At 37.3% G+C, this 18,966-nt stretch overlaps 1 protein-coding gene across 1 annotated transcript; it reads right to left on the minus strand.

Annotated features, from left to right (window-relative positions):
* Positions 1-16,716: 16,716 nt before the first annotated feature.
* On the minus strand, positions 16,717-18,509 carry LOC101092440 (olfactory receptor 4F6-like). The gene has a single exon (XM_023256171.2). The coding sequence runs from the start codon at positions 17,674-17,676 to the stop codon at positions 16,741-16,743; it is 936 nt and encodes a 311-aa protein (XP_023111939.2). The 5' UTR covers positions 17,677-18,509; the 3' UTR covers positions 16,717-16,740.
* Positions 18,510-18,966: the final 457 nt, after the last annotated feature.

Raw genomic sequence — 18,966 nt, forward strand, 5'->3', positions numbered from 1 at the left:
GTAAATGGATAAAGAACATGTGACATATATACACAATGGAATATCATTCAACAATGAGAAAGAAGGGAATCTTGCCATTTGTGACAACATGGATTTATGTAAAGTGAAATAAGTCAGAGACAAATATGATGCATGCATATGTGGAATCTAACAAATAAACAAACTTGTAGATACAGAGAACAAATTGGCAGTTGCCAGAAGCAGGGAGTTGGGGGATGGAGTGTAGGCAAAATGGGTGAAGGTAGTCAAAGGTACAAACTTTCAGTTTTAAAATAAGTCCTGGGGATATAAATGTATAGCATAGTGAGTATAGTTAATAAAATCATATTGTATATTTAAAAGTTCCTAAGAGAATATATCATAATTCTCATCACAAGAACAAAAAATGTAACCATGAGAAATAAAAATTTTTTAAAATTTAAAAAGTGGTGCTTGGGTGGCTCGGTTGAGTGCCTGACTCTTGATTTTAGTTCAGGTCATGATCCAATGATTGTGGAATCGAGTCCTGTGTCCATGCTGAGTGTGGAGGCTGCTTCAGATTCTGTCTCTCTCCCTCTGCCCCTCTCCCCAGCTTGCGCTTTTTCTCTCTCTCTAAATAATAAAAAAGTAACTGTGTGTGGTGATGTTAACTAGACTTATTGTGATCATTTTGCAATATATACAAATATTGAATCATTAAGTTGTACACCTGAAAATAATGTGATTTTATACATCAATTACATTACAATAAAAAAGAGAATGAGTTCTCTAAATTGGTTTTATATTATTTCTATTTCTGGAAATTTGTTTTCTGATCAGATTAGATTTAAAAGTATTAATGACCTTGTTGTCAGCAATAAAGGGGATATAGGTAGTCATTACCATGCAGTAGCAAAACAATTACATCAATTATCACCTGTAAACACTAGCAATTGAGTGTTGATAGGAGGCAAGTCTTTGGATGATCAAGACATTGTTACAGAATCATTCAGTAAAAACGTGGAGTATACTGGGTTTGGTTGGTTGTTTATAGTAGTCTGGAGATCATGGGGAAAGAAAATGGGAGAGTTCAAGGCTTTAAATTCCCATCTAAAGGCCAAGTAAGGGACCAGAAAGCCTCTGTGATTGCCCTCAAAGATACTTTTATTATAGCTGCAAGGTCATGGATTTTAGGGGGGGGAAATCCTGATATGTGGCTTGCTGAGTTACAAGGTAAATTGAATTTACAATCTCATACTGTCCCTTAAAGTTATGGGTTGGCTGGGAAGGGGTAAACCTTTGAAAATCAAGATGGGGAATATTGGCAGATTCTAATAAAAGAAGGAAACTTGAATTCATAAGTTTTCTAAATTATTCTTCCTGGTGGAAGAATTTTCCTCTTCTATCTGAAGAGATTTGTCTGTGCTTATCTGAAAACTATAACGACCTCTCCTGAGTTGGTTACCAGACAGGGGATTGCTGACAATTATCAGTGCCTGTTCCCACCTCTTCACATTGTTCGTAGTCCTATAGTCAGGCTCAAGTCCCAGAAAACTCCAGTGAGTCAGGGACAAAGTGGAATCTATGACAAGATACAGTACACTCCAAAATAACTAAGATTTTACATATTTGTATCCACAGACACCTGTAACATATGTATGGGAATGGATCCTAAGGGTGTTGGACTAGGATAGAAGTAAAATAATGTTGGATTGGGTCACATTTAATGATACTATTACACTAAACAATGGTTCTGTGTTAGCTCAGAAGGCTTGGAGTGACCATAACAGTTTGATTTATTTGGTTGACTACAAACCTAGACCCAAATTGGAATACATAGAATGAGTCTGATCGACCAGAACCTTGTTAGTTTATACTGTTAGAAGAAGTTATTCAAAGGCTGAGGGACACTGCAGTGCTGTAATTGTTAATGCAATTTTCCCTTTCCTGTTATTTTTACTACTTGCTTTCCTTGTTATTCAAGAGCTTTCTTTTGCCTTCATGGCCACTTTTTTTTTTTTTTTAAGTAGGGGAAGGAAATGGTAATTTACAGAAAGAGATGTGACCTCCCAGGTGACTCATTAACCGCTTCTCCCCATAGTTACTCTGGGAAAACCGACATGATTCTAGGAGACAATTCCCATAATAGACTGATTTCTGGCTGGCAGCACCAAGTTTCCAAGTTGAACTTGGTCACTACCCAAGCGCAATTAGTGCTGTTAATTAACTGCTTTTATGATTGCAGTATTTTGTGTAACTCTTTGCACAGGGGAGAATTGTGCAGCAGACAAAAACTTTTTGAGTTGTTCTGACTCCCTAAAGATACAGTTGCTGTATGCCCTCAGGCAGAAGAGCACACCTTCCCTTGCCCATTGTGTTTTAGTATTAAAAATACAGGTGCACTGGTGGGACTAGCCTCTATGAACAATAGTTGAATGTAGGTCTCTAGACAAGGGTGGTTATAGGTGGGAGGTTTTGTGCTACCACTCATTCATCATGCTTTGGCTTTGATTTTATTTACTCATTATTTTTTAATTACAAAATAAAACATACAGATAATGGTTCAAAACAAGTTTATTTCTTAATAAAATTTTATAAAGTAATTGTCACCTAAGTCAAGATACAGAACTAAGTCAAGTAGTCCATCCCAGAAATCCCTGTAACTTGTCCAAATCACAACCAGCTTTCCCCTCACAAGTAACTGTGATTCTGTTAAAGACTTCCTTCCATTTCTTTTTTTGCAGCTTTGTCTTCCAAATATGCATCCCAAGACAATACATAGTTTGTCTTGCCCATTTCTTTTTCATTTGACATGCCTTTCCAATCTTTTCAGTGTAGATTCTCCTCCAATCTTTTTCTTTTCCATAAATTTATTTGTTGAAAAACTTGGGTCTTTGACACTTGATTTCCCACCCTCTGAATTTTGGTCATTGCAGACTCTCCTTGCAGTTCAGCATTTCCACTGAACTTGGGATCATCCAAATGGCAGCTGGATACAGAGCTTTGACCAAACACGTTTGGATTAACAAACATATAGGATAAAAGATAAAAAAACAAAAAGCCTCTCCCAGTCTTAGTTAATTTACTCCCTAAACTCGTAGGCCGTATAAAAAACCTTCATTAACCTGTACTTTTCTCTTGTACCATCCTAGAAATCAGCCAGGGATGGAATTTTGCATCTTTTTAGGCATTTTATGAGCATGTGTCCTGACTGCACATGCACATGACTTTTTCAATTACCAAGTACAAATGAGTGATTTTTATTATATTCATTTTCCAAAAGAAATCTCTCCCCGGTTTTTCCTGTCTGGTTTTCAGAGATGTAGAATTTGCCTCAATTAAAATCTTTTGTCACAGAAGTTACTGGTCATTTATTTCCCTTACAGTGTTTTTTTAAAGTTGTAGTTGGCACAAAATGTTACTGTTATATTAGTTCCAGGTGTACAACTTAGTTATATGAAACCTCTATACATTAGGCTATGCTCGCCGCAAGTGAAGCTATCATCAATCACCATACAACACTATTAAATTACCATTGACTATATTCTCTCTGCTGTACTTTTTATCCCTGTGAGTTAATCATTTGGAAGTCTGTGTCTCTTGTTTCCCTTTATCGATTTTGCCCTTCCCCACATCCCTACAACCATCAAGTTCTGTTTATTGTCTGTTTCCAATTTTTAGTTTTTCTTTTATTTTTTTTTTTAGATTCCACATATAAGTGACGCATATGGTATTTGCCTTTTTCTGTCTGACTTATTTCATTTAGCATAATACCCTGTAGGTCCACCCATGCATGAAGTCATAAATGCAAAATATCATTCATTTTGGCTTCATTCATTGAAATGGCTTCTTCATCCATTTACCTATGGATTAACACTTGGGTTGCTTCCATATCTTGGCTATTGTAAATAATCTTTAGTAAACATAGTAGTACATATATCTTTTCAAATTAGTGTTTTTTTCCCCCTTTGGGTAAATATCCAGTGGTAGAAATACTGGATCATATGGTATTTATATTTTTAAGTTTTTGAGGAACCTCCATCCTGTTTTTCCACAGTAGCTACACCAGTTTGCATTCCCACCAACTGTGCATGAAGGTTCCTTTTTCTCCACATCCTTGCCAGCACTTTTTTCTTGTGTTTCTCGTTTTAGCCATTCTGACAGGTGTGAGGTGATAACTGTGGTTTTGATTTGCATTTCTCTGATAATGAGTGATGCTGAGTATCTTTTCAGGTATCTGTTGGGCTTTTGTATGTATTCTTTGGAAAAATGTCTATTCTGATGTTCTGGTTTTTAAATCAGATTACTAGCTTTTTTTTTTTTTTTGGTGTAGAGTTGCATAAGTTCTTCATATATCTTGGATATTACCCCCTTATCTGATATATCATTTGGGGATATAGTCTCCTGTTTAATTGGTTGCCTTTTAGTTTTGTTGATCTTTTCCTTCACTGTGCAAAAGCTTTTTATTTTAGTGTAGTCCCCATAGTTTATTTTTGATTTTGCTTTCTTTGCCTGAGGAGGCATATCTGGTAAAATGTTACTATGACCAATGTAAAAGAAGTTATTGCCTCTGTTTTCTTCAAGGAGTTTTATGGGGTCTTACTAAGGTCTTTAACCCATTTTGAGTTTATTTTTGTGTATAGTGTAAGAAAATGGTCCAATTTCATTCTTTTGCATGTAGCCATCCAGTTTTCCCAGAACCCATTAAGGAACAGACTCTTTTCTCCATTGTATATTCTTGCTTTCTTTGTTATATAGATTAATTGAGCACATAAGTCTGGGTTTATTTCTGGGCTTTCTATTCTATCCTACTGATCTATGTGTCTGATTTTTGTTTATTTTTGTTTGTTTTTTAGAGAGAGAGTGAGCGTGTGAGCAGGGGAGAGGGACAGAAGGAGAGAGAGGGAGAATCTTAAGCAGGCTCCATGCTCAGCACAGAGCCCGATGCAAGACTTGATCCCATGACCCTAGGATCATGACCTGAGCGAAATCGAGAGTCAGATACTCAACTGACTGAGCCAACCAGCTGCCCCTTATGTGTCTGTTTTTGTGCCAGTACCATACTGTTTTTATTACAACAGATTTGCAGTATATCTTGAGATGTGGAATTGTGATACCCCCAGATTTGTTTTTCTTTTCCAAGTTGCTTTGGCTATTCAGGGCTTTTTGTGGTTCTCTACAAATTTTAGGATTATCTACTCTAGTTCTGTAAAAAATGTTGGTGGTTTGATAGGGATTGCATTAAATCTGTAGCTTTCTTTGGGTAGAATGGATATTTCAACAAAATTACTTCTTCCAATCCATGTAATATTTTTGCACTTGTGTTCTCTTCAATTTCTTTCATCAGTGTTTTATAGTTTTTGAGGTATAGGTCCTTTGTTAAGTTTATTCCTAGGTATTTTATTCTTTTTGGTACACTTGTAAGTAATATTATTAATTTCTCCTTCTGTTACTTTGTTATTGTGTATAGAAATGCAGCAGACTTCTGTATATTAATTTTGTAACCTGCAACTTTATTGAATTTATCAGTGCTAGAACTTGTTTTGGTGCAGTATATGATGAGTGTTCTATGTATTGTATCATGTCATCTGCAAATATTGACAATGTAACTTCTTCCTTACTAGTATGGATGCCTTTTATGGCTTCTTTCTGATTGCAGTGGGTAGAACTTATAATACTAAGTTAAATAAAAGTGGTGAGAGTGTACATCATTGTCTTGTTCCTGATCTTAGAGGAAAGCTTTCATTTTTTAATAATTGAGTATGATCTTAGCTGTGGGTTTTTCATATAGGGCTTTTATTATGTTTGAGATATGTTTCCTCTAAACCCACATCGAGTTTTTATTATGAACAAATATATTTTGTCAAATACTTTTTCTGCATCTGTTGAAATGATCATATGAGTTTTAACCTTCATTTTGTTAATGTGTTGTGTCTTATTTATTGATTTGTGAATATTGAACCATCCTTCATCCCTGGAATACATTCCATTTAATCATGGTGAATGATCCTTTTAATGTATTGTTGAGTGCAGTTTGCTAATATTTTGTTAAAGATCTTTGCATCTGTGCTTATCAGTGATATTGGCCTGTAGTTTTCTTTTTTGTAATGTCTTTGGCTTTGGTTTCATGGTAATGTTGGCCTTCTGGAATTATATTTGAAAGCTTTCTTTCCTCTTCTATCTTGGGATAGATTGAGGAGAATAGGTGTTAACTCTTACTGACTTTTTTTGTTTCTTTGAATTAGGTGGAAAAGCTACTTCTAAACTTGAAGGAATAGTCTTGTGTATATTTGTTCCCTATGTAGACTGTGTGAGCTTGGTGACTTTTGTAGGCTAGCTGAAGCTGTGGATGGCATGGGCTGAGGGTCAGAGGTCACTTTTTGCTGGGGCTACTTTTTGCTGGGGATGGCTGGAGCAGAAGTGGGCTTTGGCTAGGGAAGTCTTGAGGTTCTATTAAAAGGGAGAATTAGAAGGACCCCTGAAGCTAAAGTGTGCTCAGATCAGGAATGTCCTAGGGCTTTATGTGCAGAAGGTGCCCTGGCAGGATAGCTGAAGCTGACATGGGTGCAAGCTGGAGGTCCTGGGCCTCTCTACATAGAGCTCATTCTGGTATGACAGCTGAAGTTGAAGTGGTCCAAGCTGGGGTGTCTTGTGGTGCTGAGTGCAGAGGGTTCCCTGGTATAGTGGCTGGAACTGAGGCAGGGTACAGAACAGTAGATCCCAAGGCTCTCCTTGCAGCAGATACCCTGGGAAGACAGCTAAAGCTAAAGTGGGTACAAGCTGGGAGGTCCTAGGGCTCTACGAACACAGAGGGCACCTTGGCAGAATAACTGAAGGTGAAGTGAGTAAAAGCCAGGACTCTGTTCAGAGGGTGACCTGGTAGGGTGGCTAGAGTTGAGGCAGGGTGAGGGTCAGGATATCCTGGGGCACTCTGTGCAGGGGGCACCCTAGAAGGACAGCGGAAGTGGTTATTGACTAGGGTGGTTTTGGGGTTCTTTGCATAGAGGAAACCATGGAAGGACAGCTCACACTGAAGCAGGTGTGGGCCAGTGTGATCTTTGGTCTCTCTGTACAGAAAGGGTACCCTAGAAGGATGGTTCAAGCTGAGGTGGGCAGAGGCTGGAGCGTCCAGGGTGTCTCTACACTGAGGGTGCCCTGGCAGGATAGCTGAAGCTCAAGTGGTTGCAAGCTGGGGTGTCTTAGGGTGCTCAGCCTGGGGATGCCCTTGTGGGTGATTGGAGCTGAAGTAGGTGTTAGCTGGGAGGTCCCTGAGTGCTCTGCACCAGGAGTGCCTTTGCCAGCCATCTGAAGCTGCAGTAGTATGGGCAAGGAGCTTTGTGCCTGTGTCACCTTGGTGCAACTGCTGGAGCTATATAGCTATAATGTCCTGGTGCACCACCCTGGGGATGTCTTGGTGGGATGGCTGGGGCTGGGGTGGACTAGAGGCCCAGTATAGTCTGAGATGGCAGGCTGGGTATGGCATTCAGACCCTGCTCTGGTTTGCACTCTAAATGGAGGGGAGCATAAACTGTGGCATTTGCTAGCTCCTCCAACCCAGAGAGAGTTCCAGCAGCAACCTTGCCATTTGATGAATTTCTAGTGTTGACTCTATTACATACTGGTTGCTCTTTTAAACATGGCTTTCTTTGCCCTAGGGTAGACAAATGTGCTTCTAGTCCCTTGGTACTATCCTTCTCCACTGCAGTATGCAGCATCTAGGGTGGAAGTTTCCTTCTTTACTGTGTCTTTGTCTCTGCTCTCTGGCTATTTTCTCTTTGCCTTCAATCTTTTGTTGTGCACAAGGTGTTCAGTGAGCCCTCAGTTCTTCAGGAGGAATTGCTCTATAAATAGATATAGATTTGGTGTGTCTGAGGAGGAGGTGAGTTCAGGATCTTCCTAAATCACACTGTGGACTGGAACCCCCTTTTATGTTTTACCATTTTCAATTCATTCATACTACTGTCAGTGGAATTTTTATCCATATTTAAATCACCCACATTACAGGGACTTAAGGACAAATAATTTTGGGAAGAGAATTGAATCTGGGGAGCATATGGAATTGATGACATTATCCTTGGAAGATTTCATGGCAGTACCCTCTACACTGCTGAGCATAAGGTGACTTCCTAAACACACCACCCATTTCATCCCTTTCATAAAGTTGCAGTTGAAGAATTAGGTTGACTTCTTTTTTTTTAAATATGAAAATTATTATCAAATTGATTTCCATACAATACTCAGTGCTCATGCCATCAGGTGCCCTTCTCAATGCTCATCACCCACTTTCCCCTCCCTCCCACCCCCCATCAACCCTCAGTTTATTCTCAGTTTTTAAGAGTCTCTTATGGTTTGCTTCCATCCCTCTATAACTTTTTTCCCCCCTTTTCCTCCCCCATGGTCTTCTGTTAAGTTTCTCAGGATCCACTTAAGAGTAAACACCTATGGTACTGTCTTTCTCTGTGTGACTTATTTCACTTAGCATAACACTCTCCAGTTCCATCCACATTGCTACAAAAGGCCATATTTCATTCTTTCTCATTGCCAAGTAGTATTCCATTGTATATATAAACCACAATTTCTTTATCTACTAACTGGTGCAGCCACTCTGGAAAACAGTGTAGAGGTTCCTCAGAAGATTAAAAATAGATCTACCCTATGACCCAGCAATAGCACTGCTAGGAATTTACCCAAGGGATACAGGAGTGCTGATGCATCAGTTGACTTCTTAAGATTACATGTTTTATTCTGTCAAACTGAGATAAAACATATAAACCTAATACTTCAGGAGTCTCGTCACGAAAGTGGGTATTGCATCTTACAAATAAATTGAAGTCTCTGAATTAATTTGTTGGATTTGAAAATTTTTATTACTCTTAGATTAACACTGCTGAAATAAATGTCTTGAGTTTGATAATTAACTTTTTTAAACAGGAATATCCTACAACATATGAACTTATTAGCTTAAAGACTTGAAACTTCTATTTATATCATAATTTAGTCTATTAATGATCTTTAATCATTCTAGAATGAGACAATCACAATACGAAATGTGGAGCTGTGAGTGTCATCAATGTGGTGGAATCACAGTCAGTAGCATGTGTAAGGAACAGGCAGAAAAGAACAAGGAAGAATGAAGATTGATTGGAAAGCAACTAGGAGAATAAAAGGAGTGACAGGAGAAGGGATAAGAAAATCTTAAAAGACAAATTTATACCTTTTAATCAATATAAAATTAAAGTTTATGATATAGGGACCCTTTATGCTTTGTCTAACACTGTATCATCCACCTAAAATAGTGGCTGGCACATAGATAAATCGTAAATCCCAGGAAATATTTGATGAATGAATTTTCTAGAAATAGGTACTAATTTGTTCTTATAAGAAAATAGTATCCCTCATAAATATATAGAGAAATTGAATTTAATACTCCACAAGCTCGTACTTCCTGGTGATAACCCAGTTATATATACATAAAAAATGAGTATTCTTCTGCACAGCAAAGGAAACAATCAGCAAAACTAAAAGGCAACTGACAGAATGGAGAAGATATTTGCAAACGACATATCAGATAAAGGGTTAGTATCCAAAATCTATAAAGAACTTATCAAATTCAACACCCCAAAAACAAATACCCAGTGAAGAAAGGGGCAAAAGACATGAATAGACACTTCTCCAAAGAGGACATCCAGATGGCAAACTGACACATGAAAAAATGCTCAAAATCACTCATCATCTGGGAAATACAAATCAAAACCACCATGAGATACCACCTCACACCTGTCAGAATGGCTAACATTAACAACTCAGGCAGCAACAGATGTTGGCAAGGATGTGGAGAAAGAGGATCTCTTTTGCATTGCTAGTGGGAATGCAAGCTGGTGCAGCTACTCGGGAAAACAGTATGGAGGTTCCTCAAAAAACTAAAAATAGAACTACCCTATGACCCAGCAATTGCACTACTAGGTATTTACCAAAGGGATACATGTGTTCTGTTTTGAAGGGACACATGCACCCCAATGTTTATAGCAGCACTATCAACAATAGCCAAAATATGGCAAGAGCCCAAATGTCCATCGATGGATGAATGTATAAAGAAGATGTGGTATATATATACAATGGAGCATTACTCGGCAATCAAAAAGAATGAAATCTTGCTATTTGCAACTACATGGATGGAACTGGAGGGTATTATGCTAAGTGAAATTAGAGAAATACAAATATTATGACTTCACTCATATGAGGACTTTAAGAGACAAAACAGATGAACATAAGGGAAGGGAAACAAAAATAATATAAAAACGGAGGGGGACAAAGCATAAGAGACTCATAAATATGGAGAACAAACAGAGGGTTACTGGAGAGAGTGTGGGAGGGGGGTAGGGCTAAATGGGTAAGGGGCATTAAGGAATCTACTCCTGAAATTATTGTTGTACTATATCCTAACTAATTTGGATGTAAATTAAAAAAATAAAAAATGAGTATTTATGAGAGTGGAGAGATTTCTACCCTCTCTGTTACAAATATCTGTATGTATCAGCCTGTATCATTGTTGAGGAAATCCTGTTGACCTAAGAGAGCTTGTTTGGAGAAAAAGACCATGTACTTCTTTTCTCTGACTTTTTAGAAAACTCTGGTGCTGGGGTGCCTGGGTGGCTCAATCAGTTAAGGATATAACTCTTGGTCTCTGCTCAGGTCATGATCTCACAGTTTGTGAGTTCAAGCCCTACGTTGGGCTTTGCCCTGACAGTGTGGATTTTCTCTCTCTCCCTCTCTGCCCCTCTTCAGCTTGCTCTCTGTCACACAATAAATAAATAAACATTAAAAAATTAAAAAAAAAAGAAAACCCTGGTGGATTTTTGAAGCTCTCAGGAGTTCTTCAGAAGCCAAGTCACCATAGAATTTTCTGTCCTTCCTCTTTAGATATACAAACTTTTTTCAGTCACTGAGGGCCCCAGGAGACCCATTTTTAAACAGGAAATATAAATACATATTAAATAAAGATGATCAGAATTGTAGATTTGTATAGAAGTGGGAAAGAACTTTGAGAGGATCTTGTTCAGTTACTTCATTCTATAGGTAGAGAGACAACCTGTGAGGTTAAGTGGCTAGCCAGTGTATTCACAGCAATACATTTCCAGAGCCAGAACTAAAACTATGGTCTTCCCTCTATAATACTGTACCCATCCTTAATAGAAAAAGTCATGAAAAAGCTAGAATTATTTATATTTGATAGGATCACTGTAACCTAATTGAAAGTCTGTATTCATCCCTGCGTTTTAATTTCTTTTAAAATAAAATTGGCCTTCCATTCCTTAAAGACTCCCTCCACTCCCATTGGATATTGCTCACTAGTCTCCAGAATCCTGAGGATAATGATTGAGATTTCCTTCCTCTGGTTTATAGATAATTTGGTTTTCAAATAGGGAGGGAATAGCTGAGGCCAGATATCTGTTTTACACAGTTAAAAGAAAAAAAAAGATAAAATGAGTCGGAGAGCACAAAAGTAAGAAACACATGAATCTTGAAACGTTCAAATTGGAGACAAATTGAACATATCAAAAGGTTGTGTGTGTGCGTGCATGTGTGTGTAGAATTGATAAGACAAAGCAATTTGATGACTGAAATTTGAGAATAATGGAGTGATGGTTTGGAGAAAAGGACAAAAACGTTTTCAAAAGGAAAGAATTTCTGCCACAAATACTTTACAGAAGAGCAGAGACTCAAGGGGGGGGGTGTTGAAAAGGATAGAGAGAGAGGTGCAACAATGACAGGTGCAATTTTGTGATTGAAAGCATCTTTCCTACCTGTCTATTCAGCCACAGGATGTACATTTTTAGGAGAAGAGAAATTGAGAGAGATTAGCCTTAATTTCTGTACATACTCTTCCCTCAAAGACAAATTGATATATAAGATTCTTCAGAATGGGAAATAAAGCTAATTAGCTGCACAGGAGAATGACCTGTTGTGTCAGAGAAGGTCAACACCCAGCCCATCATTAGTTTCTCTTGGGGGACTAAGTCTTTGAGTCACGTTGGTTTCCCCATGAGAGAAATTGTGAAAGAGAAATTGCCTGATAATGAAACAGAGGGAAGAGAGAAGGTTCAGAGGCAATATGTTAGTTTGTATAAAAATATCCCTATATAGGTTACATGGTCTTTGGGATGAATAACTTGGAAGCACTGAGATGAGGGGATGAGGGTGTGAAAACATATCTTGTGTGGACAGACATATCTTGTGTGAAGTATGTCATAGTACCAAACTTGAAGAAATAGATGTGAAGCCCTTGGTATGTGAAGATAATTTTTACAAATGACAGTGGGGGAATAAATTGATCATTTTCCTCTTATCAGTTATAGCCAATGTTTGCCTGTGTATGTTTGCCTATGTTTCCAAACTTTAGAGTGTTGGGGATGAAGTTCTTCTTGAAAGCATTTGACCTTTATTTTCCTGAGTTGACTGGATACAAGTAAAATTTGTCTATTATTGGATAAATTTCCTAAGATGTCAGTGGAAAACAGATACAAACACAAAAGAAAAAATGTAGGGAATTATTTTGAGTTGTTTGTAAGAGGAACCTGTTTATCTGAGAGAGATACTCATTCAAAGGACTTATGACAAGGCTTTGAAACAAGCCCAGTGTATCTCTGTAAAGAAGTAAGGCTTTATCTATCTTTGATATGTAGATACAAAAATCTGATCTCCAGGCTATCATGGGGATTCCGAGTGTCAAGGCTCTATCTTTGTTTAGAGTTTTATGTGTTTAGAGTTATATTTTATTTTTTCTTATTCAGAAACAAGGAAAATCATAATTCTCTGCAGAATGATAGTTTCACGTTATTTTTTGAAAAGTATTGAAATTCCAAAATGTATAAACAAGGATAAAAACTGGATAATAATCTGGGAAGTTATGTTAAAAAATAAATAGGGATGCATGGTCAGTTACATGAATCATAGTATAAGATGAAGTAAAACAATTTAGTTGTCTAGAAAAGAACAACTACTCTAAGGTCACAGGGAGGTTTCTTCTATTGTCTCCCAACCCCCCAAGGACTCTTCTGCACCACAGTGCATGGTAAAATCATTCTTTCAGGTCAGTGTGCTCCTGTCCTAATATGCCTGTGTTCTAAGTCAGACACTGGATACCAGGCAGAACAGCATAGTAAAACAAATGAGGAGAATCTAGGTAGAAATAAAGTTTTAAGGAGTTGCCCAGCCAGACACAAAGCATGCTGTAATTTGATAGTCATCCACTGGGGCATCCACTGGGGCTTGGCAGAAGAGAAGGCTGCTGGGTCAACAGGAGCAGGGGTTGCTAATATAGGGTTTAAGAGACCTAGAAGTATCAGGGCTGAGACTATTGATTTACACTGTGCCTCAGCTGAGATTGGCCCACGGTATGAATTGGCTTAAGTCTACAAAAGGAACTCGTTAGTAGAATTCACTGTAGGGTATTGAGGACATACAGGCAGAGAAAATTGAGAAAAGGAAAAAGAGAAGGAAATACTATAATCCTGTGATCTTTGAGTGTACAAAGAAAACCCAAACAGTTTTCAGTAAATCACGTACATTACATTTTTTTACTCTTGACTTTACTCATTTATTTAATGATAAATATTTATTGAGCAATTTCTGTAGAGTTGTTACTCATTTATAGTACCAACCCTGATGGACACAGCCCCTCCTCACAAGGAACTTAAAATATAATGTGGAAGACATACATCAAGTTAGAAATTATGAGTATAGCTGTGTTACAGAAGTGGTACTAGGGAGTATATAATATACGATGGAAGGAGCTCTCCTCGCCCAGATTCTGGGAAGATTTCTCTAACAATATGATGTTGAAAGTGAGATCTGAAGGATGGATACATGTTAATAGGCAAAGCATGAAGGACAAATGTTTCAGGCAGAATAATTAGCTACTGCAAAGCCTCAAGATGAGAGAGAATGGCTTTTTCAGGCAAACAAATGAAAACTAAATTGCTTCTGGTATTGCAGGGCTAGAGCATGTTGTCCTCTGAGACTAGAGAGGAGGATGGGGGCCAAGTCTTGGATGGCCTGATAAATCATGAAAAGGGATCTGTATTTTAATTTAAGAGTAGTGGCAAGTATGTGAAGGGTCTTAAGGAGAACAGTCACATGCTTAGATTTTATATTGAAAAGAATCTAATTCTGAATGTAGATAATTGAATGAAGGCAAATAAGATTTGGAGTGGGAAGACACATAGGTGACTTAATATTCTATTTGAAAAATGACATGTGAAGTCTTAGATAAGAATGGTGACATTTGTCCATAAACTGATGAATGGATAAAGAAGATGTGGTTTATATATACAATGAGATACTACTTGGTAATGCAAAAGAATGAAATCTTGCCATTTGCAATAACATGGAATGAAACTGGAGGGTATTATGTTAAGTGAAATAAGACAGAGAAAGACAGATATTATAGGTTTTCACTCATATGTGGAATTTGAGAAACTTAACAAAAGACCATGGGAGAGGAGAAGGGAAAAAATAATTTCAAACAGAGAGGGAAGCAAACCCTAAGAGACTCTTAAATACAGAGAACAAACTGAGAATTGAAGGAGGGTCGGCGGGGGGCGGGGGGTGCACAGTGATGGGCATTGAGGAGGGTACTTGTTAGGATGAGCACTGGGTGTTGTATGTAAGTGATAAATCATAGGAATCTACTCCTGAAACAAAGAGCACACTATACACTGTATGTTAGCTAACTTGACAATAAATTGTGTTTAGAAAAAAAAGAATGTGATTGTATTAGGAAATAGGGTTTATAAGAGGTAATTAAATTAAAAAGAGGTCAATAGCAAGAAAAAGCAAAATAAAAATGGACACCAGCCTTTGAAGGTAGACAGAAATGGAAGGTGTAAGTATATATTACTGTTTAAATTTTTTTTACAATAAAGGAAAAAGGGAAGAGGTACTGGAGGAACATTTTTAGTGTAATGAAGGTGTGCTTAAGTTTGTACACTGAGAAAAAGAGTTAGTAGAGAAGGCAATATTAAAGGTACAAGGAAGAAAATGGAACTTTGAGGATTTGAAATACCTGAGAGGATGTGATGGGGTGGGACCAAGAGCACATGAAAAGGCATTTTGTCAAATTCAATACCCATTCATTATGTTTAAATGTTAAATATATAGAAATTGGTAGTTCAAAAAAAATGGTGACATTTGGAGGAAAACCAGGAAAAATTTAAGTTGGAATTAATAGGATTTGCAGATTTATTGAATATTCAGCATCAGGGAAGGGAGAAGGAGTTCATGATTACTCCTAGATTTTGCATTGAGGAACTGGGTAAATATTGGTGTCACTTACTGTGACTGGGGACCTGAAAGAGCAGCAGGTTCAAAGAGAGAGGATCAGTTTAGTTTTAGACCTGCTTAGTGGGAGATGTCCTTGAGGCATCAGGCCAGTAGGCAGTTAGATTTATGAAATAGGAACTCAAGAAATAATATCCCAGCTCTGAAGCCCCTAGCTGAGATGGTAATTAAAGCTAAGGGAATAGATGCCAGCTAGGGATAGAATGTGGCATGAGAAAAGGCCAGAGATATAATTCTGATTAACACTGAGTTTGGTGGTGGAGCAGATGAGACAAACGCAGCAAACTAATACTGGGAAGGAGTTCCCAAAGAGTTGGGGGAAAAGCAAGAGACTGTAGTTTCTTGGAAGCCCAGTGGAATATTTGAAAGAGGGAGTAGTTAGCAATGATCAAGCAAAGGAGAAATACCTATACAGATGAATACCAAAGCATTAAGAGAAGTATTAATGATTAATTTACATGGAGGAAGCAGAGATGTTACTGGAAAGGTTCCTAGAGAAACACAGGACAAAACATATAGGCAGTAGTTGCCTTGATGGAGCATATTTTACTTACAGAGCAGTAGAAACAAATAAATGGAAAGGTCATGTGTAACTTAATAAAGTATTCCGAAAGTAGAAATGCTCAATTAAATTGAATATGCCTCACAACTTTTGGCTTACATTTATCCAAGACTATCAAACTCAGATATATATAAACTCTTGGGGGAATATTTTTTCTGACCAGCAGACCATATTGAAAGAAACGAGAATGTCTAAACATACACCCTTGGGTGATTATTCTTTTGTGAAACAGCTATTACTTTTATGTTTTTTTTAATGAAAACTAAGATAACTGAATTTTTTAAAGTGTTCATTTTTAGAATAATAGACAAAAGTTCAGAAATCCTACCTTGTATTTATTTAAAATATTCATAATGTTAAAGAATTTCTCTCTCTACTTACAACCAAATTTAAACAAAAAGCTAAAAGAACATCCTTGACATAAGTAACAGTTGATTTTCTTCTTATTCTAAGTTAAAATTAACATATGAATTAGAAAACAGAATTTATTGATTTTGATTTACTCAGTCACATTTTATTTATTAAATCCATTAGTTTACTATGAGATATATTTATCAATTGTTTGAGGTATGTCATCATAATTGAGAATAAATACAATTAATAAGTTCCAGAAAATGGTATTTGAATGTTAAGTTTATTCCTGCAAATTAGCTCAGTTTTCTCTTCTCCTCTCTCTTCTCAATGGAAGTAAGTAAAGTCAACTTATTTTCTGTGGTTAGCAACATAAAGTCACCTGTGACTTCACAATCAATTTCTGCTGGTGGACCTTGTTGAAGTATCTCCCCAAATAGTTCTTATCATAGTAATGATGACAGACATGTAACTTTCAGTGTCCTTGGTAAGCCTGCATCATGTGATATCTAGATCTGCTTCATTCATTATTAGATACCAGTAGGATCCATAACCTGCTTGCCCAGTCTTCTCATGGCCACTCTCATGTCTTTGTTTCTTAATGTATAGATGGCAGGATTCAAGAGGGGGGTGATAGCGAAGTTGGCAATGAACAAATACTTATCCAGTGATGATGTAGGGAAAGGCCACACATAGAGAAACATGCATGGCATAAAAAACAAAATCACTACAGTGATGTGAGCTGACAATGTGACAAATGCTTTGGACAAGTCCCCTGAAGAACGTTTCCAGACAGTGACCAAAATGAAGATATAGGATATAATTAAGGAGAAGAAAGTAGCCATGGATATAAACCCACTGTTGGCAGTGATTACAAACTCTAGCTTGTAAGTGTCTACACAAGCAAGTTTCATGACGCGAGGAAAATCACAGTAAAAACTATCTACTTCATTAGGGCCACAAAAGGGCAAGTTTATGACAAAAACAAACTGAGATACAGCATGGATTATCCCCACTATCCAGGCAGCCACTACAAAGGAGACACACGTTTTGGGGCTCATGATGGTCAGGTAGTGGAGAGGTTTACAGATTGCGGTGTACCGGTCATATGCCATGGCTATGAGCAGCACCATCTCGCCTCCACCCATGACGTGAATAAAAAATATCTGTATCATGCATTTTGGAAAGGAAATGATGTTGCAGTCAGTGAAAAGATCAGAGATCGTTTTGGGCACTGTGGTAGAGGACAGACCTAGATCAAGAAGGGAGAGGTTGGCCAATAGGAAGTACATGGGGGTGTGTAAATGAGAGTCAATAATTACTGTGAACACAATGAAGAGGTTTCCCAGGATAATTCTCATGTAGAACACAGAGAAGAACCCAAAGAGAAAAAGGTGCATCTCCCATGAATTTGAAAGACCAATCAATACAAATTCAGATACCACAGTGTCATTTGGTCCATCCATTGACTCAATCAGTAGAGAAGACGCTGAAGTGTTCTGAAGGTAGAAAATAAGGAAGAATTGAGAAATATAGGTATTTCACATTGATAGGTTTTTACCCCTCAGTGATTTTGTGGGAAATATGTTACAAGTGTCAAATTTTGAAGTTAGAACACATACAGAAAGGGCAGGTTAAAGGAAAATAAATAAATAGAAATGAGATAATCAAAAGTTAGGCTAGAGTGTCAAGGAAGGAAGTCATGTGGGACTATATCAGGTAAATGGAGGAATTAGGAGCAGAGAGTAACATCTCCTGGTAGAGAGTTTCTTTACCATGCTCACTGTGCAATAGTTTGGGCTTCTTCAGTCTTCTCCGTATACATTCAAGAAAACATTTTACATGTCATAAATAGCCATAATTTGAATGTTCAAACTCTTAATCATATTTGTGCACACATACTGTAGCAGAATGTACTCTCTGATTATTCTTTCATTTCTTACCTGTGAAATCTCAGGCATTAATTACTCATGGAATAGTGACCAGCCAATGAGTGAAAGAGTGTTGAATATTAGGGGAATCATAGCTTAAAATGAAAAAGGCTTGTCCTCTGATAGTTTCCAATATGTGGTTGTAATATTGCAGCCAGTTAATTGCAAAGAGTTAAAATGTACTTTAAATCAGTGAAACTCTAAACCCTGGACTGTCAGCAGACTCAGGAAAAGGCTTTTCAGTACTTTTCTAGGATTGGGAGAGATTTTGTGCTTTTGAAAAGTCTGTTTTAGGATTAAGGAGTGGCAATTCAAATACGAAACTGAGAAATAATGGTGTTTTCACTGAAGCAACATATTATGATACACTAAGAGCATGTAAAAATTACAAGACCCCAAAAAGTCATTAAAGATAAAGGTCATGAGAGCTTATCTTCAAATATTTGAAGCTTAGTTCAGCTAAAATGCTATTTGAAGGTGAGTAAAATTGCTACCAACAACTTTTTCAGGGGGAGTATCTGTTATCACTTTGAATAAGTAGAAAGGTTGAAGATGTGTATGTATATTATACACTTGGGTCCATTCATTATTTAACCTAGTGTGAAAAATTAAAGGTACATTTAAAAGATATAATAGGATATGAGAAGATATGCAGGAAGGGGAATTTCTAGAACTAATAACAACATGAGTGTGGCCATTATAAACGATGCAAATTTAGATTTATTGAAATCTCCACTAACTTACTAAATAACAGAAATTGGTTACAAAAGAATATGTTATGCAATAAAAATTACGTAAAGGAAGAAACAGACCTATAAGTATAGA

This window comes from Felis catus, chromosome B3 (genome assembly GCF_018350175.1).
Source record: "Felis catus isolate Fca126 chromosome B3, F.catus_Fca126_mat1.0, whole genome shotgun sequence".
In the NCBI taxonomy this organism is placed as follows: Eukaryota; Metazoa; Chordata; class Mammalia; order Carnivora; family Felidae; genus Felis; species Felis catus.

Bases quoted from the DNA above. Each gene is read 5' to 3' on its own strand.
- LOC101092440 (XM_023256171.2), bottom strand. From the start codon at position 17,676: ATGGATGGACCAAATGACACTGTGGTATCTGAATTTGTATTGATTGGT.